This window comes from Ylistrum balloti, unplaced genomic scaffold, assembly GCF_031769215.1.
Source record: "Ylistrum balloti isolate Yb309-2 unplaced genomic scaffold, AGI_CSIRO_Ybal_v1 Utg369740, whole genome shotgun sequence".
In the NCBI taxonomy this organism is placed as follows: Eukaryota; Metazoa; Mollusca; class Bivalvia; order Pectinida; family Pectinidae; genus Ylistrum; species Ylistrum balloti.
Window position 1 is genome coordinate 481320 of NW_026781950.1, and position 27273 is coordinate 508592.

Consider the following 27273-nt stretch of genomic DNA (forward strand, 5'->3'; position numbering starts at 1 on the left):
TATAATTTAATTAACATCATATTACAAAATACATGCAATTAACAATTACATTTCAAAAACACGCTTCATTTATGACTGAAGATGATAGGGTAAATTTTCCAGCAGCATAGTTTAAAATATGGATTTCCCTCAATGCAATACAGAATTATTCTGTCGTTTATAAATTAGCTTTCATGAAAAATTCTATGCAAGTCGACACACAACTTTATGTTCTTAATATAAATTTTCCATTGTAAAGGTTATGTATTTTTATTAATATCATCCTTGTAATGGAACATATCCTGATATATTTAAGGATGTAAATTGAGAGAAATATAATATTCGTTTCGTTTATATTTTTGATTGTTAATTTGTAGAAGTTGATAAACTTCCCATCAACCACCATTCAGGTCTCCCGGCGGCCATTTTATTGGGCTAGCACGAATACACACCACCGCAAGCATGCTTACGGCACGGTTTGCATCTTCCTTGGCTAGGCAGCTGCCAAGAACAGCTACAAAGGTAAAAGCATTCGTGTTTGATAAAATTTATTTGAAGAATTGGAAAATTATTGTTGTATTTACAAAGTTATTCTGATTTCTTTCTCCAACCTTGAAAGCCCGGTCGCCGGTGTGCTTGTCCTATCAAGCCGGTGTGGTAGATTTGGTTCGTCCCAGGAGCTGTTCATTAGAATATAGAATGACTTGCTGCATATTTCTGTAATCTCTTTCTAACAAGCATCAAACGAGATATTCATCTGGTGAATTGTGCGTTTCCAAAGTCTACCGCTGGTTATTAGAAAAATCCAAGGTGACCAATGCCAAGGTCAAAGATTTAGAATTTCAGTTTGTCAAAACTAATATAACATTTCACTAACTGTACTATGACAATCATTGTAACGTGTTTTGATAAACTTGATGAAACCTTAGACTTGCATTCATTTTTCATGGTCTAAGTAACAGGTTTTGCAGATAAGATTTGAAAATAGTTTTAACCTTGTTTACTGCGCTGATTGACTGAAGAACCGAACAAATCATTGACAGTTGACTAACGTGATATATTCGTCTTTCGTTTCGGTTTCATGCATTTTTTTCTTTGAGCAACTCTGAAATCAGCATTGACATTTGGACCAGTCATCAAAAGTTACATTCTTTAATATTTCAGTAATATTAAACATTGTGAAGGAAAGTCATTGTCTAAAGTGAAGAAAATGATTAAAGGACAATCAGGAAAAAATAAGTAAGATCTAATGTAAATATGGTTTAGGAAACAAGAAAATGTTTTTCTTGTCAAGCAAATATGTAAAGTCTAAGCAGTAATGTACCTTCATGTGTGTGTTTTTCACAGGTATCTAGACATGCCTTGGGAGCTGGTTTGGTTGCATCAAAGAAATTCACAACATCTCCTGTATCCAAAGTAGCTGGTAAGAAACAATATTGATAAATTGTATTTTATATAGATGGAAATAATTATTTCAACTCCCTTACCCATTTGTATTATTCGCATTTAGATAATAAATGGCTCATAATTACCTATTTTCCTCCTATTCATGAAATTATTCAATAGTTCAATGACATTATTTGAACAATGCTGAACATTTCCTGAAATATAGGTTTTATATCAAAAGTAGAATACGAAATTGAGATTTTTTCAAGCCCATGTTTTAATAACAAGAACAATGAAGAAGTGATAAATTCTATGCTGAAGTTAGCAATTTCATTTTGGGAATTTTATCTCTTAGTGATCTCAGTATTAAAGATCATCTTTGAAAGTCAAGGTTTTGTATTACATTCAACCTGACCTACTCTTTATATTGATTTTTACTTGAAGGTGGGGAAGTGTCTTCAATTTTAGAAGAAAAAATTCTTGGAACCTCTGCATCACAGGGAAACATTGAAGAAACCGGAAGAGTACTGTCAATTGGAGATGGTATTGCTCGTGTATTTGGACTTAAAAACATTCAGGCCGATGAGATGGTGGAATTTTCCAGTGGTCTCAAAGTAATTGTTGAATTACAATGCATAACATATATTAATGCCATGGAATATGAATTTTGTTATTGCTAGGGCATAGCATATTTTTTCTGTGATTTTCTTTGATATGGTTTTAAAAGAAGAAGAGATAAGATTAATGTTAGATTCAATGTTTCTGTAATTTGGGGTTTACTGATTTCTGTAAAATTTGATTCTGGTCTTAGTTTTTTCAAATCTATAGACATAGGATTTGTGTTAAAAACATTTCATGGTGTTTTTAGGAAATTTTTGTTCTGGCAAACATTTTATGTGCAGCACATGTGTAAAATTAGGGAAGGAACATGGAATAAGAATTTCTGCATTTTGTGTTCTCGTCAGAATTTGACAGGATTTAAAGATTTCAACAATTCTGATGACTTCATTCCGTGATAAATCTAAATGCGAGTCCCAAGTCCTGTACTCTTATAGTTTTGATGGGAATAGTCAAATTTCTGGAACTAATGAAATTTTACATTGTGGGACCCTTTGTTTTTTGCAATAAAGATTTGTAGTAAATTAACTTAAGTGTATGCTAACTCCTTTGAATGATTTAATTGTACAAAAGCGGTACAATTCCTGAAACCAGGTTCCAGTTAGTATTTTCTTCTTTTGTCTACTGTGCTTGTAAATGTGTCTAAGATTGGTAACCACTGACTTTATTCGAAGAAAAAAATTAATATTCCTTTTAAGCAAAACACAAATTCTTGTGTACATAAATAATTGTTGGTGATGATATGGTTTTGCAATGCGACTGTCGTGACTGAGTTGGGGTTGTCACATTGATAACCAGAGATTTTCTGATATTTTGATAAAAGTGTTCAAATTTGTGATAATTTAAATCCCACAATTTGGCGAGTAGATGGAAAATTATAAGACTGAATTTAGCACTAGCTTACTGAATTGAAATCTAAATCTTTCTACATAGTGTATTTTATACGTAATAACAAAAACTTTCCTTCTTAATTTTGTACTTGAAATATCCTTTTTCATTCACATGTATATACGTCTTGCCTACAGTATTTTGTGTTTACGTTCCTAGGGTATGGCCTTGAATTTGGAACCTGACAATGTAGGTGTGGTAGTGTTTGGTAATGACAAGCTCATCAGACAAGGTGATGTAGTCAAGAGGACTGGTGCCATTGTCGATGTTCCAGTCGGAGAGGAATTACTGGGAAGAGTAGTGGATGCTTTGGGAAACCCCATTGATGGAAAGGTAAGACTAGTGGTATTTTGGCAGCGAAATTGCTTAGCAGGGAAAGGGGAAGTGTGGTAATATTTCAAATTGGTAGGGATTGTCATAGAAAATAGTTCCTAGCATATTCAGTAGTTATGACATGTATAATTTGAAGCCTGAAGTTACAAAACAATGCAAAATGCTGGATCTTTCAAGTAGATACTTTTTCCTTCTATCAATATGATAGCGTGTCTACAAATAAAACATTTTAAAAACCCACTATTAAGTATATCACCCAGTTAATCATGATGTTTTTTATTAATTCGAAATTGTAAGGGCACATTTTCATTATGTATTGGAGAATGCTATGTAAAGTATACAGAATTAACAATATACTAATATTTGTATGTTTGATCTTTTGACTACTTTAACTTCATTTACTTGTCAGATTGTGTTCTTGATATCAGGTTTTTAATTTTAAAACATTAATCTTGCTCTAATTTACATTCAACCTTTATTTACTTTTTATAGGGTGCCATTACCGCTAAACAGAGGGCTCGAGTTGGAACAAAGGCACCTGGTATTATCCCCCGTATATCTGTAAAGGAGCCCATGCAGACTGGTATCAAAGCCGTGGACAGTCTAGTGCCAATTGGCCGAGGTCAGCGTGAGTTGATCATTGGAGACAGACAGACTGGGTATGTATTAAGTTCATATCGAAAACACTAGAAGCTTCCTCCTTTAGTAACTATGAAAAATACAAGATAAGAAATTTCATTTAATGGAGAAGCTGGTTATCTTGTGATGTTTCTTGCAATATATATGTATGTCATATTAATTGTTATTATATTGTAACAACAGTAAAATATGAAATAATCATACATTAATTGGTGTGCATTTTATTTAAATATATCGTGTGTTTATCTTAATTATTTTCAAGTAAAACTGCTGTTGCTATCGATGCCATCATCAACCAGAAGAGATTTAATGATGGTACTGACGAGAAGGCTAAGCTATACTGTATCTACGTTGCCATTGGCCAGAAGAGATCAACTGTTGCCCAGATTGTGAAGAGGCTTTCAGATGCCGGTACTGATGTGAAAAATTCATAGTGCTTGTCATCGAAGATCAATGCATCCTCTAGAGTAGTAAAAAGAGGGGAAAAAGTCTTATTTTCAATTTGTGACTTCTAGCAGAATGTTTTTTTTTTATTAAGCAAACACTGATGTACTGAGTTTTGGATTTGTAAATTAATTACCTTGTGCTTCATACAGTATTTTCTGGGGGTAAAACAGCTCTTTATTAAAATCATACATCTGCTGTTAATAAGGCTTTGATGTCGTTTTGTCAAAGGTAAGAGAATGGCAGTCATAATTTCCAGGCTGTGTTAAGATGGTAAACAGTCTCAGGAAATCCTTGTGTTTGTTTCAGATGCTATGAAGTACACCATCATTGTAAGTGCCACAGCTTCAGATGCCGCTCCTCTTCAGTACCTAGCTCCCTACTCAGGATGTGCTATGGGAGAATTCTTCAGGGATAACAACAAACATGCTCTCATCATCTATGACGATCTGTCTAAACAGGTACTTTTATTTTCACTGCCTGATTTAATTGTTTTTAACATCTAACTGGAGTGTAACAACCATTTATTATGTTTCCTTGTTCATCAAATTGGTCACTTGGAACTCTTTTTAATTGTTGTGAAACTTTTGTTTTGCCTTAGCAAAGCTACTCCTTTCATATGTAATCTTCCCATTACTTCTAATGATGAAATGAAACAAAGGCAACTGTGAAGAATAACAATAAGTAGTACATGCAATTTGCCCAAAAGAGGACAGGTGAATTTTGTGAAAATAGAAAAAATATTAAATGTTGCAAGTTATTTGACTGAAATTGTATGTTTTAAGTTGAAGGTTACAGGTAGAATATTTCCCATCTAAACATTGTACAGTCGGAGACATCTGTCAACTCACTGTTTCTATTTTTGTGTTAGGCTGTGGCTTACCGTCAGATGTCCCTGTTGCTGCGTCGTCCCCCAGGTCGTGAGGCCTACCCCGGTGATGTCTTCTACCTCCACTCTCGTCTGTTGGAGCGTGCAGCCAAGATGAATGATGATCACGGTGGTGGCTCCCTTACTGCTCTCCCTGTCATTGAGACACAAGCCGGTGATGTGTCCGCTTACATCCCAACCAATGTCATCTCCATCACTGATGGACAGATCTTCTTGGAGACTGAATTGTTCTTTAAGGGTATCCGACCTGCCATTAATGTGGGTCTGTCTGTCAGTCGTGTAGGATCTGCTGCCCAGACCAAAGCCATGAAACAGGTGCGGAAAGATTCTAGACGTTTTGAGCAGTCAATGAATAGATATTGTAGGAAATAATGGTTTCTTGAGCCAGAATTTTATTTCTGTTTTTAATAAATGAGAAAAGAGAAAATTCCTGATGAGTAATTTAAGTAACAACAAGAATAAAATCATACCTCATCATCTAACATCATTACACCTGACTGTGATTCTGTTTGTGATAGGTGGCTGGCTCCATGAAGCTCGAGTTGGCCCAGTACAGAGAAGTTGCTGCCTTCGCCCAGTTTGGATCTGATTTGGATCAGGCTACACAGAACCTCCTTAACCGAGGTGTCCGTCTCACAGAACTTTTAAAACAGGGACAGTATGGTTAGTATTTTATTAATTGAAAATATATGATGATGATATTTCATATGTAGTCTTTGTATTTTATCCGAGTTAGGATAATTAAAAAAAAAATTGTGATTTCTGCTCTATATGATTACTTCATAAGCTCCCGTAATGGATTGTGGTAGTCTGCTAAAACTTGATAGAAACAACATGATTCAATGAGCTGGAAAATGTTTTGAAATTATAACACTATTAAGACTAGATCCAGGTGGCCACGAAGTCTCAAATATTCAGTGAACCCAATTATGCTAGTTTGACTCATTTCATGAGGTACAAACTCCTTTTGGCCAAGTTTATTTGATTCATAGTTAATAATCAGTTGTCCATATTCTATGATGCACACAGGAAGTGATTGCTCAAGTTACTTTTTGCATTTTCCTAGTTAAGTATTGATGGAGTCTGAATAATGTTTGCTTCCCATGGTAGTGATTTGAACTGTTAATACATGTTTCTATTTCAAGTACTGTGATTGTTAAGGTAGTTATTTGACATTTTCTGTATGTTTCAGTTATTTTGATTTTGACCTATTTATGTTTCAATATCCATGACTTTGACTTATTCATTGATTTCAGTTCCTATGGCTATTGAGGAACAAGTATCAGTCATCTATGCTGGTGTAAAGGGACATCTAGATAAACTTGACCCTTCAAAAATTACAACTTTTGAGAAGCAGTTCCTGGAACACATTCGCTCCTCACAACAGAGCCTGTTGCAGAAGATCCAAAAGGAAGGACAAATTTCTGAGGAAACAGATGCCAAGTTGAAACAAGTAGTCACAGACTTCCTTGTTGGCTTTGAAGCTTAACATGTTTTGTGACTATTAGGAACTCATTTATATCACAACAATAGTGCAGACGGTTTCTTTTCTTACGCGCAACAAAGTCGACAATGTGAAATCTGAGACATATTTATGGGACAGCGAGGTTGTTAGCGGTGTGTGTGTTTGTAAACAAAGGTAATAAGAAAACCAGGTACATTTTGTACAAGTGGGATTTCTATATTTCAAATGTGCTAGTGTTTCTTGAGAAACATTCTTGTGAATCTGGACTCCAAATGTGTGTCCTGACAATTACCAGGAATCTGTTGAATGATTGAATTAAATATTAACATCCAAAACTTGTGTGTCTTGTCTGTCTTTAACACAGGTTGACATTTAGCAAATTGATATGAAAAGATAATTTAGTTAAAGATGGAAAGGGCCTACAATTTTAAAACCAAATAAACTTGCTCTCTGGGCCCCTTCAGAAAGAATTCCTTGTAGATGTGTAGATATGCCAGTGATGAGAGGGAATCATTATCCTCATAATGATATATTTTAATCTCCAGGTCTACAAAATCTGGGACCAATTATCTAGGTTTTAAACTATGAATATGTTAGGTAAACAAAACATTAACATCACCATACTTTAGTCTGACCAGAATAAATCGTGTCATGTTGGAATGTTTGTTAGGTGGTAGATTTTTTTGTTAATGCTAGTTGTTATATCCCATCTACATAAAAGCTAAACTTTATGTGAACATATGATGATAAAAGGTGAACATAAAAGTCTGAACCGACTGCCAAAATGTCCAAACTTCTGCAATTCAAGTATCAAAGCAATGTACCAGTCTTGTATAAAAAAACATGAAGAATTTAAAAGATTTTCTATTTTTATTTCATAATAACTTAAATGTAGTCTATAAATAAATGAATGATAGAAATGGATTATTGCACAGAAAACAGAAAATAATAATATACTTCAGAATCCAAATTCTAATCATCCTGGCACAACACCAGTTAACAACTTCAACGGCAAAACAAAACATCAAAGCACTGAAGCACAGGAACCTAAAAGTTTTCTGAAAGTGCTCTATCCCCACCACATGAAATGCTCTCCCGAGTAAGCTTGAACAATCTCAAATTGCAAGCTCACCCGAAGCTACTTGCAGGGAAAAGATGTACATCTTCAAATCAACTAGATTCATTCTTAACATCAATAACATTTCTTCACCCTAGGAATAAGTCCCAACAGACATAAAGGCTGTACAGTTATATTTGGGATGCTAAGTCTACAAATTGATTGAAGGATCCAGCATATCTCTAATAAAAGAAATTTAAATTTTGACTTTTTATAAGGGCGACATGTTAGGACATATTCTAAGGTTGCAAAGAAAATATTTCTATGAGAAGTGTAACCTGTTGAATTTGAAAATGGCTAATGTTAAATACAAATAAATGTTGCGATAGTTCCAGTAGAGTTAACACACAAAAAATAAATATTGTGTACCTATATATACACATGTAGCCAATATAAACCTGTGTACATGATGCTGCTTCTTTTCAAACATGTTTTTAAATATCTGAATGAATGCACATTTCCACACTGAATATACAAAGCATGTATTTTTAACACTTAAAAGCAGTATTGCAAATATGTACAACTTAAATGTTCAAAAATTTGATTATTAAAACTTAGTTTAGTTTCATCCATGAAAAATATCTCCATCTCAAATTCAACAAAGAGTTTTACCACAAACCAGCCTTTTGATGTTAAAAACAAACAAACAAAATATCTCATTAACAAAAAACAATCCATAAAGAAAATAGCTTGAAAGCCATTAAGGCAAATTCTCAAAAATAACTTAAATATGCCCAAGAAATCCACATGTAGGTCGAAAGCTAATCAACAGTTCTTCTGCACAGAGAGTATGTTGGATAAAGGTAATGCCTCAATTCTTATCATTCTGTATTTAGGTGTTTTAGAACTAACAAGTTTGTGATATAGCTATAGGTACCAGATAAACTCCTTACATCTCAGAAAACAATGTAACAGTTAAGATATGTAATGAAATAGCTGAAGTTATCTCCCTTCAATCAGTCTATGAAGATGACAAAATGGAATCTTTGTAATCATGCTAAAAATATACTTATTCTCTTTATATCCTTATAATATGCCTGTTATAAAGCAATAATTAAACTTAAGTTTTTAAATTTTTTTTTATTAAGAAAAAAGATATGGTGTTGATATTTATTTCTACCACAATAGGTTGATGTTATTCAACTATCAAGGCATCAAATAATAATTCTAACTTTTGTGAATTAAATAAACATATATGTTATACAACGTGTGGTTTCACAATTTTACATGTTCCTATTGGCTGACAGGATGAATTTTGTTCGAAATTGCACTTCATGCCCTCACAGAAATTCAAGCTCAGAATAAAACAAGTTTATACTGTTCTTTTCATCATCTAATTTTTATACATTTACTGTATAACAGATGGACTTAAAAATACTAATTTGTTAATTTCTTGTTATAAGCTGTAATGAATTAAAAAGTTCTGGATTTGTGATTTTTGGAAATAAATTATCGGCGTTTTACTTCTGGTCATTCTATTGCACTGCAACCAAAGCTAGTAAACAAAGTCAATAGATTCTTAGTGTAGAATTTTTTTTCTTGTGGTAGAAGCTGGTCACACAAAGTCATGCTTGCTGTTCATAGTATTAAATTCAATTTTGTCAGTTTATTTTTCAGAAGTTACAAAAAACACAAGCTTTAAACTCACTTAAGCTAAATGAGAGAGAAATAAATACCATAAACAACATCCATGAGTTTGTGTAACCTCAGTTTCTACCAATTTGGAATTATTTTGGAATAAATTGTAATTCACAATATCCATAATAAAAACTTAATCTGACAAAAGATCAAACCAGATTCAAATCTTCATGCAACACCAGTAATTAAAAACTGATTCCCATAATAACATTAAGTAAACAAAAGAAAGCTATGTAGAAACTTTTCCACCATTAGATACGTTTCACCATGGACTTTGTAGTCTATGGTTTCACAAGGTCAGCATTCCAACATCTCCACATTTCTGACAGTGCATGATTAAAGCTAAAGCTAATTATAAAACATGTAAAACTATAAAGCTATTTCTCTAGACATTAAAAAATATATCTTTAAAAGCAAATGATGTGCTAAAAGTCTTTCAAAGACTCATAAGAAATGGATGGACTAGCACTGTTGTGAATACTGAAGCACTTTACAATAACCTACCCACCACTTAACAAATCAAGTTTGTGCCCTTCTCATGCTGAGATTGTGTTCTAATGGGCGTCTAAGCTTGAGAAGGTCTGTAAGAATGGACATTATATTTCTTTTGGTTTACTTGGTGTGTAAAACAAACACAATGACAAACATACTTTGGCATCGTTAATGTGAACATAACTCTACATCACAAACATTTTCACAAGTATGAAACACACCAAATAAAAATCCAAACATCAACAAAATTTTTCAAAAAGTGTGAAGGAATGATGAAAAAAATAAAAAAATATTGAACAGAATATTGTTCACCAGCAATTTAACTCCAGTCACTCAATTCTTACATTTTTCCAGAAAATATTACTGGTTTTACCAAATTATCTGAACAGCTGAACTGCCATATTGGAATTTATCAATTAAGCTTACAGAGAGTATTGAGAAAATGCCTGTTCAATTAAAATCTTAAAATGAATGAATGTAACCCTTCACATTAATATCAATGAAGGTGTTTAGTTTTAAAGGCTACTGAAGCATCACATATGTCATAACCCAAAGAGATCTGAATGCTAAATCACTAGATGTATCAGAATCGGTTACATGTACTTATCAGTAGGTGTATTAAACATTTCAGAACTTTGAGAAAAGGGAAAGGGAGAATGAACAAAAGGCAAAATTTGATCTGGCATCTTTCATGTCCATCTGAAACTGAATACCTTTCTTTTCAGTTTGTTACTGGTGAAATGCTATTTTTATCAGCAAGTTAGCCCGTGCTCACAAATATGCACCCTTGTTAATGTTTGTAAAATAATCAATTTTACAAAAAAAGTATCTGGGTAAGCAAAGTTTACGAAAAAAGTCCTACCGAAACTTGAATACCATCATTTTACACCAGGGGCTTACTTAAGCATAAATACTATATTATATTTATGACTTTCTTGCCTATTCAGGAGAAAGTATGTGTTTGGAGATTTTATCATACTTGACCTCTGTATCCTTGAAACAAGGGTCAAGATAATTTATCTTGACAAATGCTGTAACTCTTTATCCCAACATGCTACAATAATCCCAGCCCTTTGTTGATTCTGAGGATGATCAATGGAATATAGTGGGAAGTCAAACAGACGAAAGTCGTACCACTTGCCCTTCAGTCAAGCAAGCTACTAAAATTTGGCATTCAATGTATGAAATTTGGGACATGTCCACAGAGGAAGTAACACTTATTGCGAAATTTTAAATACACAAAAAAAAAAAAAAAATCAAGAATTACAAATTTATGAATGGAAGTAACTTCTTTAGGTTGCTTTTGCCTAATTCAACTGTAGAGTTTTATAAGAAAACACAAATCAGAAAAAAATATTTCTGTATGTAGTTAAGACTGTTTTGTACATTTATAAGGTAAAGTGACCAAATAGTTTAAACAAACAAGTAAGGACACAAAATTACACACCAATGCTTTTTGTTCGACCATTAACAATCAACTTGGATACGTTTATATCATACATACTTTAAGACTATGACATCAGCAACAAGAAACGATCACATTGGAAACAAAACTTTGTTGTAGTTGTCTATTTCATATAGAAACCTTTTCTACAATGATTCTGACTATATTTCCGCTACATATAAAACAATCACAACAAAATGATATGGTGTCCTTACTACCCTGCTGTCTATTCAAAATACTTTGATTATATTTCTTCATATTCATCTTTACTTTTTTCCATATTTAAGGTCTAAATAATGTCTTCTTAGTGTAAAAAATCAAAATTGCTGTAAAAGTAAAACCTACTACAGACACCAACATAATTAACACACCTTAATATCAGCTTGTGATACCTAAATAACTCTGGGTTCAATTCAAAAGTTTCAGTTTTACAAACATTCTCAACCTCGGAACGTTCCTTAAGTTTAATACAAGATAACATTATCAGTGCAAAGAAACAAATCACATATGAATATTCTTTTATATGTTAACTTTTGAAGCATTCTTTGGAGTGTTTTCCAAAAATGAATTTTCTTTAATTTGATGTTTGTCAAAGCTTCAGTCTTTTTGGAGTCTGACTAGGATTTCACACATATCTCACTAGCACACTTACTGTACTCAAATGACGCACACACAAATATACCAAACAAAATAGTAAAGCATTATGGAGCCCAATCTGTTTGCATTGCTGTTCTAGGCTTCATGTGTGTGAACGGCCAACATTTCTGCTGAGGAGGGAGGACGGAGACAATCCTGGATAAATGAATCCTCAGGTGTTAGGTGACCGTGACCCCTTTTTGAACACATTAAGACGACCAAATACCGAGCCCAGACGACGAAAACCTTTTGGTTTATGCGTTGATTTGTTTTCAAGTTCCCAAGCATCAAGTTCTTTTCGTCGGATCTCCTGCACAAGTTTGTGAAACACATCATCCACACATTTCCTTAAAACTGCTGACGTCTCAAAGAATGGACATTCTAGCTGTCTGGCCAAAGCTAAACCCTCTTCAACAGACACCTGTAAATATAAACACATATCTATCATTTGGCAGGCCTTATCAATTATGTTACATTTGTTTGTTTGTTCTTTGCTTCATCACAATTAACAGTAAGAGTACTTTTGAGGCAGGGTCTCCATATAGTAGCTGGTGGCTACTTCACTGAAGGCCCCTTGCATGCCATTCAGAGCAAATTGGTTTCTTGCCCATGAACACAACCACGATGACAAAAGACTTATTTGTTTCTCAGGTTGCTGAAAAACCACAACTGTCACAGATAGGGCTTGTTAAACCACACACCTAGTGTCTTCATCTGTTGAATAGACTATTGGGGACCTGCCATGTTATATGTCCAAGTCACAGATAAAGGTTAACACACATGTTATTTTAATATTGTGCTTTCATAAATAATTAGGTACCAATCTAGACAAAGAGCTTATTACTGAATTACTATCATAACTTTACTGTGTTATTTACCTTTCTCTTTTCCTCCAAGTCACATTTGTTGCCAGCTATTACTATGGGGATATCCTCTCTACATCGTACCCGGTTGATGAGCTTTTTGTAGGTGAGGACCTCGTCAAAGCTACGACGGTCAGTGATTGAGTAACAGATGATGAAACCCTCACCTTTTCTCATATATTGCTCCCTCATAGCATTGAACTCCGGCTGTTGGATAGACAGAAATGATTTCATAAATATGTTTAAAATCATTCCATATAACATGTTTGTATTGCAATGTTCATATGAACAGTAAAAAGTGCTCAATATCCTGTGTCATTTGTCTAAAGAAAATGTGATAATATTTGGAATGTGACATTAAAAGTTAACATTTTAAATTAAATGTCTAAATGCAGCACCTCTTGGGGAGCAACACATTACCTCTTTGGGAGCAACACATTATCTCTTGGGGAGCAATACATTACCTCTGTCTCAAAGTCAGGTAATGGACATTTTAAAAAATAATTGCTTGTTTGCTAAGTTTATCACTGAGCCATGATTATTTTAAGGCACAGTTTACCTTGCTAACTGTATGTATATTTTAAAGGATTTCACATTTGATAGGATTTCAAACTTCACTGATCAGTTACAATCAACTTCATATATTGGTGAGGTTATGGGGGAATAACTGCAATTGAACTCGAATAAATTTTACAAGACTGGTGATTATCCCCTGCTAACCTAGACAATACAAAAGTTCAATCCTGATCTTTCTACTGTTTTCCTTCATAAAAATATGGTTTTGTTTTTATTGATTCCAAAGCTTACACACACAAAAATAACAAGAACATTTAGTTTGCTAACGAACAATTACCATCATTGAACAGACAATCCTTTCTGTCTTTCTGATACTCCAGTGACAAAACAAGAAATTTTGTAAAATTTCACATATGTTTATACATCATTTGCTAAATATATTAATGCTTATCTTATTGAGATTTCGTGAAAGGAAACATTACTAATTTGATAAATATTTGCATAAGGACCATATTTCAATTGGTTTTTGTTTCATGGAGATATTTTTAAACAGCTGAAATTTAGGCTGAGTGTGTTAAGATGTACGTAGGAGTCCTTTATAACATAAGATTTCTCTGCAAGTGAGTGAGACTATTTATCAGTGTATAATGATAACTACAAATGTTACTGGTTACAGAGTCAATTACAACTGTAACTGTACATATTTAAGTATTTATATAAGGATGTCTCACCTGACCGGCTGTGTCCAGGATGTCAAGCTTGGCTGGTTCTCCATCAATCCTTGCCTGTTGCTGGTATGCATCCTCTGTTACAATAGAAACAGAGCTCAGAGTACAAATGCATTGCTAACCAAATTTTACATTTATTTGACTAAATAAGATCAGAAACAGTTTAAAAGTATGAGAAACTTTCATACACTGTGGTCTGTGAATCCAGTTACCTGGGACATGAACAAACATAAACAGAAATAAATGGATCATGTTTTGATAGGACAAATTGACTCGTAATTCCAAACAAAACAGAAAAACAACCAAAAACTGACATTTGGTAAGAACTAATTTCAAATTTCAAACTGTTGCTTTTCTAAAAATTAAAACATTATTTCTTTTTTAGGAAACAAATTTTGCTTATTTGATTTAAATTTATCGAAAAAAATATGAGATGAAATATATACAATCAAGAGACATAAAGTAGTGATAGCTTGTAATAAAATTGCCCACTGATATTTATATGCTACATTACACATCTGCACATGCTTATTATATACATGAAATAAAATATGTTTGAAACTAACACTGTAACTTACATTGAAAACCACAGATAAAAGGCCTGAAATCTAAATACTACTATGAAAATGACTAATACTGAAAACTTCTCATACATCTCATGTTACCGGGGTGGGAGATGTAACTGGACTCTGCTGAGAAGGTCAGACAGGTACAAAATTTTGTCTCCCAACACACCTGTTTATGCTTTTCTACCAGTACATAACAAGGACTTACTGCCTGTGGAACTCAAAGTAACTGATACTATATATTTTTAAAATTGCAAATAATTTACTTATTTTTTTCAGTACTTTTTATTCACAAGAATTCTCAGTTGCTTTCTTTTTTTATGACTAAATAGTACACATCAAACAAGAAAACAAATGAATTCATCATTCTTTTTCCAAAAAAATGTTTTAAAGTGAAATAATCATATTGGGATGAAATATTGCAGGGCAAAGGAAATGCATTTACATGTATTAGCATATTTATTGCTTCCTATACAGTGCCAGAATAGATATAGGTAAACTGATAATGAATAAACAGAATAATGAAAAAACATGTTTGTATTACTGCAGACAAGAAATAGATATGGATGGACTTCAATTATAATATTACAAGATTATCTGTTTGTGTTACTGCTTAATGGAAATAAATATAGGTAAACTTATAGAAAAAAGAACAGAAACAGATAAGGATGAGCACATTACCAGATACGGGTCTGTTGCCAGACATAACAAAAAATAACACAAAACATGAGAACATTGAATGCATAATGTTTTATATTATTTCTAATTTGTGTACAGTATATAGCAGTGAATAAGATATCAGAAAAGTTTGACAGGTCTAGTTTCCGCCTACACTACCTACAGTATCAAAACCCACGTACAAAACATGACCTTGATTCCATGACTGATTTGATTTAAATAGCAAAACAAGTTCACACGAGTCAGTTTCCTTTATTTTGCCTCCTCTCTGATTTACGTTGTATATCATCATAACATATTACACTGACACCAACCCACTCAAAATTCTCCTTATGAAATTTGATGAAATTCAAACATGTTTATTCTAAAGTAATTTGTTGAAAATTCATGTATGTACATTCTTTGTAATTTGAAAAAGATACATTTCTTTGATAGATGTTTGGAACATGGTTTTTGATGGAAAAATGTTGAATAAAAAATTATAATTCTTATCAGGCCAAGTTAGAAACCTCTAAACACTGTTACTGTGTGTGCACTGCTCACAGATAACTTTATACATGTTTGATAATAAAATTCATGCTGCACCAAAGCGTTTCTACACTAATAACATTTCCTGTTATATCATTCATAACTTATTTCTGAAATCATGTAAGATAGCTTAAAACCTTCCAAGAAATGAAACAGAAATGTATAGCTCAGGAAACTAAAACACACAAAATTTTTCATGGTGTCTAAAGCTACAGCAGAAATGCTACAAGACACTTGTCAACATAACATATTCAAACCGAGGAAGAAATTAGTATAATGCCTTATCTCTCTGAGAATAATAAAAATTTGTTTTCTGAATGGAAGCAAGTTTAAGGAATTCTACAAAAGCAAAGTTTAACAAATTAAATGAAAATGAGGACTCTCGAAAAATATGGAGAGTTGACACATATGGCTTCTGTCTAAATATTAAGTATCTGATACAAGAAACAACAGGGTAACATCACATTTCTCATCTGTCAAATACGTTTGAGATAAGATTAAAATCAACAACAGAATTTTTTCAGAAAGTCACAAAAGATGTCTAAATATCAACAACCTTCCGACCACAAATATTCAATGTCAGAGTAAACAGATAAAACGAAAAGGAAGAAATGTTAAAGGGCATTTGACACATCAATGACATTCAGGTAAATTTTCAGAGTAAATATGTAATGACTAATCGTCAAACCGGTGGTTTTTTCTGCTTCTATTGTCTGAATAATTGACTTTTTACTCTGTGACCTATGTAAAATCTTTGTTTCTTTTCCCTCCAGGTGGCATGTCATGAAAAACCTCTAACTTTTGAAACATGAGACAATTTTCTTATCTTGTATTTAAAGTTTTTATACAGAAAACTGTGGTGTCTACAAATTCAGTGAGTGACCTCATCACATAGGCTTGAGCATTAACCATGAGAAAAGTGACAAGTTTTAAGTGTCTCAAGTTTAAAGCATGTCAATTGCTGAGATAGACCATAAGGTATATTTTTACTAACATACATACATGTACTTCAGTTTATAAAGGTCCGATTTTACAAGTACCCATGGCCAAGTCCTATTGTCATAAGGTGTATGTGTATCTTACATTGCCTTCTGCCTCCATCCTCTTAACAAAATCAGAATGATACAATTTATCATCATGTTTGGCTTTTTTAATAAAAACACTACATGAAGAAAATCAGGAACTGTTTTTTTCCCTTACCTTTATCAAATAAAATGTGAATAATTAAAATGCCTTTGTTGCAAAGAACACATACTATAATGGTATGTGTTGTACAACACTGTGAAACACTATTTCTCATTAGCTAATCCAACTACCTGGTATTTTTTTTAAATATGAAATTTGAAAAAGAAAAAAAAAAACAAGAAAATTTAGATATATGTATATTAGGGAAAAAAAATGTATACAGTATATATATATATATTAAAAAAACAAGAGGCCTAGTGGTCTTGACGGTCACCGATAAGCAATACTGAATATAAAGGTTAAAAAAATTGTTATCAAGTGTCATGAAACAGAAATTATGACACTGAATACAGACAGTGTCAATTCATGCATTTTATCAAAACTCATCCTATACTGATAATTCTTATAATGTTATATAACCAATGTTATGCTCAAAAATACAATTTTTCTATGAAAATAACAGTGAAGTCAAAAAAAAAATTCCTCCCCAGGAAGAAATATGAGACTCATTTTGGTAAATAAAACACCTTATGATGCTTCCATTTATGAAGAGTATTGATTCTACCATATTTGGGTCTTGAGAAGAAAATTAAACAAATTATACTCAAAAATCCAGTTTTCCTATATAAACTATAGTAAACTTTACCCCCCTTCCCACCAGGAAATGTAAGACCCTGGGGGAATGAAATTCACAATTTTGGTAAAGCACCATAAGATGCTTCCATTCATGAAGGGTATTTGATTCTACCATATGTGGGTCTTCAGAAGAAGATTTTTGAAATCTGAGTCAATTTGACACCTTTTGGCCCCGACCCTCAGGTCCCTGGGGGTTGAGGACTGTATAATTCACTATTTTGGTTCATCTTAGGCCAGGGAAGGTTTCTGAAAAAATTCATTGAAATTGGATCAGGGATTTTTGAGAAGTCGAAGTGTTAAATTGTTTACGGATGCACGATGCACAATGCCAGATGAAGGGTATTAGGATAGGTCACCATGAGACTTTGTCACTTTGTTTTGTTTTTGAGGTGTTGGATGATAGCGTAGTATACTTTTAATTTATGAAAATTATTCTACAATAGAAGTCTTCTTCGAACTTATTACTTGAATAATATGGGATCCGATGAGACAGGGTTTCACAACAATAACATTATATGTGGGTGTATATATAAAACCGCATCAGGAAGCTCATTATTATCTCTGCTGGACAACAGTGATCCTTCAACACCAAACAGAATGACAATGCTTTCCGCTACACTTATTTTTACATCTATAGCTTATAAAATTCAATGGACAAAGGTCACAGGGATGTTGTGTGAATGAAAAAGCAGGATATTTATCTTATCCTTATATCAAGTTTTACCTTGAAACTATTCACATCTGTAGTAATACCAATAAACATAACTGTTAAGATCAGAGTGCTTCTGTATATGTTTTTTGTAGCTGTACATGTAATCAAATTTTAATCATTGAGATATTTAAGTATCAGCAGTAAATATCCCAGCAACATCTGACTTGATCAAGGAAACATGACACATGGATATTATACTGGGAAATTTGAAGTACAAAAAGGGGACAGAAGGAAAAGAGTTATCACCGGTTCTATTGAATATAGTTAGTAACAGTTTGGGAACAGCTGACCAAGAACCGACCAGTAGTACCAGTGTAAGGGCTTTCTGATGGACAGAACACAGATATTTACAAGTCTGGAGCCTACTGACAGATTACACTACTGTAGAGACATACATCTCTAGTCCCTCTAAAGGTACTGGTCAAGATAGGAAAACAGACAAAGGGGAGACCTCGTCCCTCCAAAGGTACTGGTCAAGATAGGAAAACAGACAGAAGAGAGACCAAGTCCCTCCAAAGGTACTGGTCAAGATAGGAAAACAGAGGAGAGACCTAGTCCCTCCGAAGGTACTGGTCTAGATAGGAAAACACACAGAGGAGAGACCTTGTCCCTCCAAAGGTACTTATCAAAATAGAAAAACTGGACAGAGACCAAGTCCCTCCACGAGAGACCTAATCTCTCCAGAGGCACTGGTCAAGATGGACAAAGAATTCTTGAGTCCCTACAAAGGTACTGGTAAAGATGGACAGATTGTTATGGTCAGATGGGCACATCATATACCTAAAGTGTGGAGGTACAGGTCATGATAGACAGATAAGAGACTGTAAATCCCAATGGAAGCACTGGTCAAGATGGACAGATGAAAGACCTACAGTTCCTCACAAGATTCTGGGCAATATGGATAGGTTACAGATCACTTGTCTCCTTGGCCTGTGGCACCAGTCGCAAAATCAATGACAACCGGTTTCCTGTAGTCAGGTCTAAATTTATTTGTAAATTAAAATCTTGATTTACCTACATGAATGTAATTTCTAATTTACTTTATAGAGAGAGTGAGATAATCACTTTGATCGGTATCATGGGAAACATGGGACCTAAACCAACAATAACAATGTTGTAAAACTAAACACTTACAGAGTCTATACACCAAATACATTCTCACAGAATGTTTGATGAAAAACTCAAAACTCCCAGACAAATAAACAATTTCAATTTTATACACAACACTTAACATTTACACCTGCAATTTCACATCCATTGAAATTCGGTGAACTGTGAAAACATTTAGCTGTAATACCACAGGTTCAATTCTTCTACATGTATACAGGACTAGACACGGAGACCTGCTTTGGCACTAAACATTGATTAAGCCTTAATAACATCTGTATATACATACAAGTTAACGTCACACTGGGTATTTTAAATGCTGTATAAATATAAATTAAATATTGACAAGAAAGCTATGAATTGCTCCATAACATGTATTTGAACAGTATACCAGTATATATAGTCAACAAACAGCTTTTGATCACAGTAGGGAATAGGTAGTATGAACACATCCACTTAACAACCAGTGTTGGTGTGTATGAGAACCTACTGCTTTTATTCCTAACACTTTGATTTAAGGCACATTTTGCAAATCCTGTAACATCTAGCAAATTGTTACAGGAAGAAGTATTTTAAATGAAAAAGACATGTTCTTCCTCTATTGGGGGTCGAACTAGTGACCTCTAGCTGGACACTCTACTGTTAGACTCATGAGAAATTCCCACTCACCGTGGTTAACAAGGTGACTTTATCTATCCCCTTCTGCACTACTTTCTCCTTCATAATTTTCACAACTGAAGATGACCACAACCATGGTTCAATATCTCAGTATGCATTGCATTCTCTTTCACTCTACTCTTGGAGTGGTCAAGGACACCAAATATAACCAGAATTTGAACGAGTAATGAAAAACGTTTGAGCTCTAACTAGTAACCCTTCTATCTCTTGCCAGACACTCTACCCCTTCACTTTAGGGTAATTCCCAGTAGCCAAAGTTAGTAACCTGACCTGCACTTTCAAATTCTATGATAAAACACTTATCAGAAAGAGGGCATTTCATACATGGGACTACATTCATATTATCTAGACTTCTAAAACAAGAATTGATGCTTTTGAAAAAAGTAACTTCTTATGAAAAATAGAAATTTCAACCTTTCATAGGAAAATTAAGCATTTGGGTGATATTAAACAACAGACATAGAGCAAGCATTGCATTCAAGTCATATATCATAAAAAAGTTGACATTATCTTTATAATGTTAATGGGTGTTGAGAAATTTACACATCATAGCATAAAAATTTACCTATGTAAGGACAGTGTGTATCCTATACAGTGGTCAGTACGATTTACCTTGTTAGGACAGTGTGTATCCTATACAGTGGTCAGTATGATTTACCTATGTAAGGACAGTGTGTATCCTATACACTGGTCAGTATGATTTACCTATGTAAGGACAGTGTGTATCCTATACAGTGGTCAGTATGATTTACCTATGTAAGGACAGTGTGTATCCTACACAGTGGTCAGTATGATTTACCTATGTAAGGACAGTGTGTATCCTATACAGTGGTCAGTACGATTTACTTATGTTTGGACAGTGTGTATCCTACACAGTGGTCAGTATGATTTACCTATGTAAGGACAGTGTGTATCCTATACAGTGGTCAGTATGATTTACCGATGTAAGGACAGTGTGAATCCTATACAGTGGTCAGTACGATTTACTTATGTTAGGACAGTGTGTATCCTACACAGTGGTCAGTATGATTTACCTTTGTAAGGACGTTGTGTATCCTATACTATGGTCAGTACGACTTACCTTGTTAGGACAGTGTGTATCCTACACAGTGGTCAGTATGATTTACCTGTGTTAGGACAGTGTGTATCCTACACAGTGGTAAGTATGATTTACCTATGTTAGGACAGCGTGTATCCTACACAGTGGTCAGTATGATTTACCTGTGTAAGGACAGTGTGTATCCTACATAGTGGTAAGTATGATTTACCTTTGTTAGGACAGCGTGTATCCTACACAGTGGTCAGTATAATTTACCTGTGTAAGGACAGTGTGTATCCTACATAGTGGTAAGTATGATTTACCTTTGTTAGGACAACGTGTATCCTACACAGTGGTCAGTATGATTTGATGTGGTTTGATGGTTCAAATCTCACACAATGGTCAGTGTGACTTACCTATGTTTGGATAGTGTGTATCATTGTGTATCCTTCACAGTGGACAGTATATTTGGCTTATCTGCATTTAGATGTGTGTATCCCAGAGAGTGGACAGAGAATCTGACTTACCTATAGTGGGATCATGGTATTCCAAAAATCTGTGACACACAAATTGGATCACCAGAGCTGTGAAGAAAAATGACAAGAATTTATATACAAAATAACTTCTATTAAATACCTAGCAGTAATGCTCAAGGCTGCTTTCACACACAATCTTGATAAACATTTTTTTTAATCTACATATATGTTTATATTTGGAAATATACTTAAAGAAATATTTTACCTAGGTACAAAGATATTGACATATGTTATTTTGTTAAATTAAACAACCATTTTCAAGTCAATCTTTCGATAATTAAATTGTTTCTGCATATCGGGGTCCCATGTTATCAGAGCAATTCTAAAATTCCTCAATAAAATAACCCCAAAACTTTCCATGTCAAAACATGTTTGAATAATACAAGTAAACCAAAACAAAGGTGAAACTTTTTCTCTAGATTGGTGGGTATATACAGAAAATGAATATTTTTATTATGACCAGTAAGAAATTATCATGTGATGATTTCATAACTACACTGTCAGCTTAATCAGAAAAAAATACAAAGAGTACAAAACAGAAATGAATCCACATGACTTAACTGTCCCTTAGTCCAATGTAAACTTCACTGTAAAAAAGTGTGACCAGATGGTGACAAGATTTCCATGAAAACAAGATGAACTGGTGATTAGTTCGTAATTATTTATCTGAAAATTTGGTTTTTTTTCACACACTTCATGCTGATGCCAGAGAGACAGACTTTTTGCCCACTAAAACATGACCAACCCAGGAAAACCTTTACTCCATGCTCTGTTAGCTGATTGACAGAGACCTTATTTGATAATATTTGTAATTAAAAGCTCTATAGATTACAACTTAACTTCTGTTTCAACAAAAAATCACAGATTAATACATTCAGTTGAGTATCAAGGGAGTCATTCCAAAGCAATCGATACACAACAAGTGATAAATTGGGATAAAATATTGTTTTATTAAATTCATTATATCCTACCTTCCCAAACTCTTATTCAAATTTATGCAAATTGAAAGCTATCTGTTGCTAATACCAAAATGAGTGGGTTTTTAAATTCTTTCCCTCATTTGTTCAAATGTGTTATATTTAAGTCTGTAAGATTGATTTCTGTTCCATGGAACAGAAATTAATCACTGCTTATGTACAGCACAGAAACAAAGCATTCAACAGTCAACTTACTAAGCAGATACTCTATATCAACATTCTTTTTAAACATTTTTGTAAATCAAGAACAGTCGTTTGATAAACAGTATAAAAAATGAGACAATAACTGGTGCAATTATATATCTGTCCATTGCCATGCACACTGTTTTTTTTTCATTTTATTTCTTGTATAATACTGAGTGACTCATAGAATGACAAGGAGAAAACATGTATACATAAGTATTTGTTAATGGACATGCTGACAATAACCTGTGCTTTTTTGTTTTTAAAGTTACATTATGTAAGTAAAAAATATAACAAATTTGGTTAATGCTGGAGATATAGCCAGCTAATGATGGTAAAAAGTATGTCCCAAATAAATTATCATAATTCTGTTTAAGTTTGGTGTCCACATTGTGTGCATCAAATGGACACCTGAAGCAAACACACTTGAAGCAAAACGTGTAAGTAAGGGAATAAAGTTTGGTTATGCTACAGACACAATTCAATTCATATTGTTGACCCATGACTTAATCAGCTAATTCTTGGCCATGTGTCACTTCAGGTTTACATAATTACAAAATCTGAAAGTTTGCAATACATCTTAAATAACATGCTAGAGGGTTATTCATGCTCTCTTTTTTATCATTATTTTTGTTATGTAAATAAAAGTGTTCCAAGTTGTTTAAATCTTTGAGAAGAAGTATTGACTATCATGGGACAACAGCTCAAAGATCTTATTCTTAAACAAAGATAATAGTCCCAGTTAATTTACAGACGTACAAACATTGTGTTTAATTACTAGACCAATCTAACACTTGAGCTTAAACTTATCATAGATCGCATAATAACTGGGGCAAAATATTTGGGTCTTATAACTTTCAGATAACACATGTATAAATTGGACCATGTTCCTGATATATTGATTTGCTTAAGACTAGAGACAATGCATACACTGATGAGCTGATAGGTTTATGATCATGTTATGATCTATTTCGGACATCAAGCGATGCACCTGGGGCTACATACGTCACAACCATCATCAGTTTTCTCGCCTACCCAAAGTAAACAACAAACATGATCAACGTATCATTTTATCGACTTATTGTTTAGAAAAGAAACAAGAATTGCCGTGGTTTGGGAATATTCTATGACTCACAGACGCTAAAATGTTGATACAAACATCAAAGGATACACAGTTACTTTTTGACACTTACCACTTTTTCCGACTCCACCATCACCCAAGATGACAACTTTGTAGTCTCGAACTCCATTTGCTTTGGAAACTGAACTCGATTCCGATGTCGTCATTTCAAATCAAATCTGTCATTTCCAGACACGAGATCGTTCTCGATATTTAAATGTAAACTCTTCCTCTCAGGTGTGACAAACAATTGTAAATAAACCGTCACCGATTTTAGCCACAACTTATATGACAAGGTACCCTGCTAAAAATAAACTCAGGGTTCATTGGTGTGATAAATGAGTCATGTGCGTGTTTGTTAACATGAACGCGATTGGCTACTGTTTATTGTAACGATCGTGTTGATTGGTAAATTTACAGTCAGATCCAAGCTCTGTTCTGTTCATGGTCGAATACACATCGACGTACTACAGCTCGACACTACGGCCAAATAGGCTGCAATCTTAGATAAAAGCATTTTTTCGCTGAATATTTCCGCGCATATGAAGAATTTTATAATTTTACGAACAAAGCTAAACAAGGAGTACGAGTATATCCATATGAAAAAAAAAAAAAAAAAATAAAAAAAATCTAGAAATATTCTGTACCTTAAAAACAAAACAAAGTTTATTTTATTTTTAATATGTTACACCACAAATAAATAGTTCAGTGTCGTGTTTCATGTTCAAATACTGAAGCATTACAACAAAAAAGGAAAATGTCATAAATTCTTCAATACTCAAAATTAACCTAAAAATACTACACTTTTTTAGCAGGGTATTTCTTTCTTTAAAAGGAAAACTTGTCACTGATATTTTAGTCCTTGTTTCAATATGACTAAACTGAATCTAAAATGAACAGAACAAACGATAAAGACTTTTTATTATTTTTAAATTTCTTAAAGTTCTTACGATATGCTATGAAAACAAATAGAAAGAAATCTTGCATAATCTATTTGATGGAGTCAGATATCCATTCTACAATGTAACCATTTCATTGGATTCACACTGGTTTATTATATTAGAAACTGAGCAAAATGCAAAAAACTTCAAAGCAACCCTAATTTTCTGAGATGTTTGAAGATACTTTGTAACCGATAGATATGTTGTGATGTCCCTTATGTGACCTAACTAAAAAGGTAGGTTTTACACCTTCATTAGTTGAGAACTTGGAACTAAATGCAAAACTTTAACCGAGTGAAGTGTTGACGAAGACTCCTCATGACCATCACTTTAAAAGTATTCATGTAACCGTGGTAAAAATACTAGCTGCAACATCCTTCTTGGCTAGAGCGAACTTCTCTTTAGCTTGATCGGTTGAGCATGACTAGTAAGCCAGGGGTCCCGGGTTCGATTCCTATCGGTGGCATTGAAATAAATAATGACATCTGTTTCATTCATATAACACTATAGTCTCGCTAAAATAAAACCAGTTAAGCAAATCCCTTAAATTGTTCAACATGATTCTCGAAGAGATTTTGAGTTTTGAATTTTTTAACTATATTTAGCTTAGGGCTATGTGCATTTGGAAACACTAATGAAAATAATCAGATTACGGTTCCATGACAAAATTCAGACATAACATGGCGACATGTGGCTGAAAAAAACTACAACAGTCTTGGTTAAGCATAAAACTTTTAAACAAATGTATATTTACACGATAACACGTAGGAAAATCAAGCCACATTCTTGTTGCATTTTAAGTTCTGTTTTCAGCTCAGAATCATAAAATGGCGGAAAGCTACACAAACTGTGAAACTATTAATTTGGCAGTCAGTTATTTTTATCAGTTGAAACATCAAATGTTGAATCATTTATTTTATGACCCGTTTTGGCAGCAAGTGCTTGAAAATTAATGTAGTTGAAGACTTCTCACCATTAAATACAAAACTTACATAAAAAACAATGTACAATATGGCGACCAAATTAAATTATTATTAATGTGAGAGAGTCTATGGGCCCCTCATACCAAATTCAGTAGAAATTTACTAAAAGGTAAATTCCAAATACTATAGAGCCAATTTTAAAGATCATTCGTAAATCAAATTGTCTCTTTGAAAGGACAAGAAATACAAATGGCACTCTGTGGCAGGGTCAACATTTAATAGAATGTGAAATATCTTGTCTTTGTAATTGTTAAATCTTGTTTATTAGTTTATGTCTATACTGTATTGTAACAGAGGTCATTTTTCATCTCGATGCCTCCGTTAGGAATTGAACCCGTGACTCCTGGCTTACTAGTCTGATGCTCAACCAATCTAGCTGAAGAGAAGTTCTCTCTAGCCGAGTGGTATATTGCGGCTAGTATTTTACCCGGGTTACATACTTCCCCTCCAGGAAATAACTCATCCTCAAGTTTCCAAGTGTTACAGCGATGCTGGTGGGGCATGGCGAAGTACTATTCCTGGGTCCCTACATGGGCGCCAATGTGACAGAGGTCATTTTTCATCTCAATGCCTCCGCTAGGAATCGAACCCGGGACCCCTGGACTAGTCTGGTGCTCAACTAATCGAGCTAAAGAGAAGTTCTCTCTAGCCAAGTGGTATATTGCTAGTATTTTACCAAGGTTACAGTATCTTGTTCATTCGCCCTGTGTTTACTTAATTGGTTAGTCTCGTTATTGCCTTTTTATATAATGTTGTGTGGTCATTGGTCAGTTAAATTTTGTCTTATGTCACAGTCTTATTTATTGTTCTTTTGATTTTGCAGTTTTTTGTAAGTTACAGCCATTGTTTGATTGACTGATGGATGGATCAGATGGTGACAGTAAGGTGTGAACCAGTAAAGCTTTACCTTTACGACCGTCAATATCAAAATGTAGACGAACTTCGTGCCACACACAGAGTTCATACTCTTTCAGTAAACTATGGTCAGAACTCTCAACAGATTTTGTGTCTTTATTTGAACATGGCTTAGCCAACCTGTTACAACTCAATATCTATGTGAAAGAAAAGAAGTTTTGATGATGAATGGTTGTGATTTATCATTAGATTTTAAATTGCATGAATTACTGCAAAACGAGAACATTTCACAGCTGACTGCAATTCCAAACAGCTACAACCAAGTTTTCAGCGACTTGAAACTGTTTAGGTTGCTCAAATGGTTGTCTGAATACAATCAAAATAAAAGATAAACAAAAGTCACATTTCATTGTGTATCTCTGTGTTTTGTTTTGTAATTTTGTGGGTGAGGAAATTACATGATTTAAACATTTT

The 27273-nt window shown here is 33.7% G+C and overlaps 2 protein-coding genes across 2 annotated transcripts; one reads left to right on the forward strand and one right to left on the reverse strand.

Annotated features, from left to right (window-relative positions):
* Window positions 1-395: 395 nt before the first annotated feature.
* On the forward strand, window positions 396-6976 carry LOC132543061 (ATP synthase subunit alpha, mitochondrial-like). The gene is made up of 10 exons (XM_060206516.1): window positions 396-501; window positions 1327-1402; window positions 1810-1979; window positions 3031-3204; window positions 3697-3863; window positions 4106-4254; window positions 4597-4748; window positions 5159-5491; window positions 5695-5839; window positions 6433-6976. Exons 1-10 carry the CDS (start codon window positions 442-444, stop codon window positions 6663-6665), a joined length of 1659 nt encoding a protein of 552 aa, XP_060062499.1. The 5' UTR covers window positions 396-441; the 3' UTR covers window positions 6666-6976.
* A 516-nt stretch (window positions 6977-7492) lies between these two features.
* On the reverse strand, window positions 7493-24318 carry LOC132543132 (GTP-binding protein Rit1-like). The gene is made up of 5 exons (XM_060206594.1): window positions 24094-24318; window positions 21732-21788; window positions 14079-14152; window positions 12847-13038; window positions 7493-12389 (listed from the first exon to the last, which is right to left on the reverse strand). The coding sequence occupies exons 1-5, from the start codon at window positions 24185-24187 to the stop codon at window positions 12141-12143; spliced, it is 666 nt and encodes a 221-aa protein (XP_060062577.1). The 5' UTR covers window positions 24188-24318; the 3' UTR covers window positions 7493-12140.
* Window positions 24319-27273: the final 2955 nt, after the last annotated feature.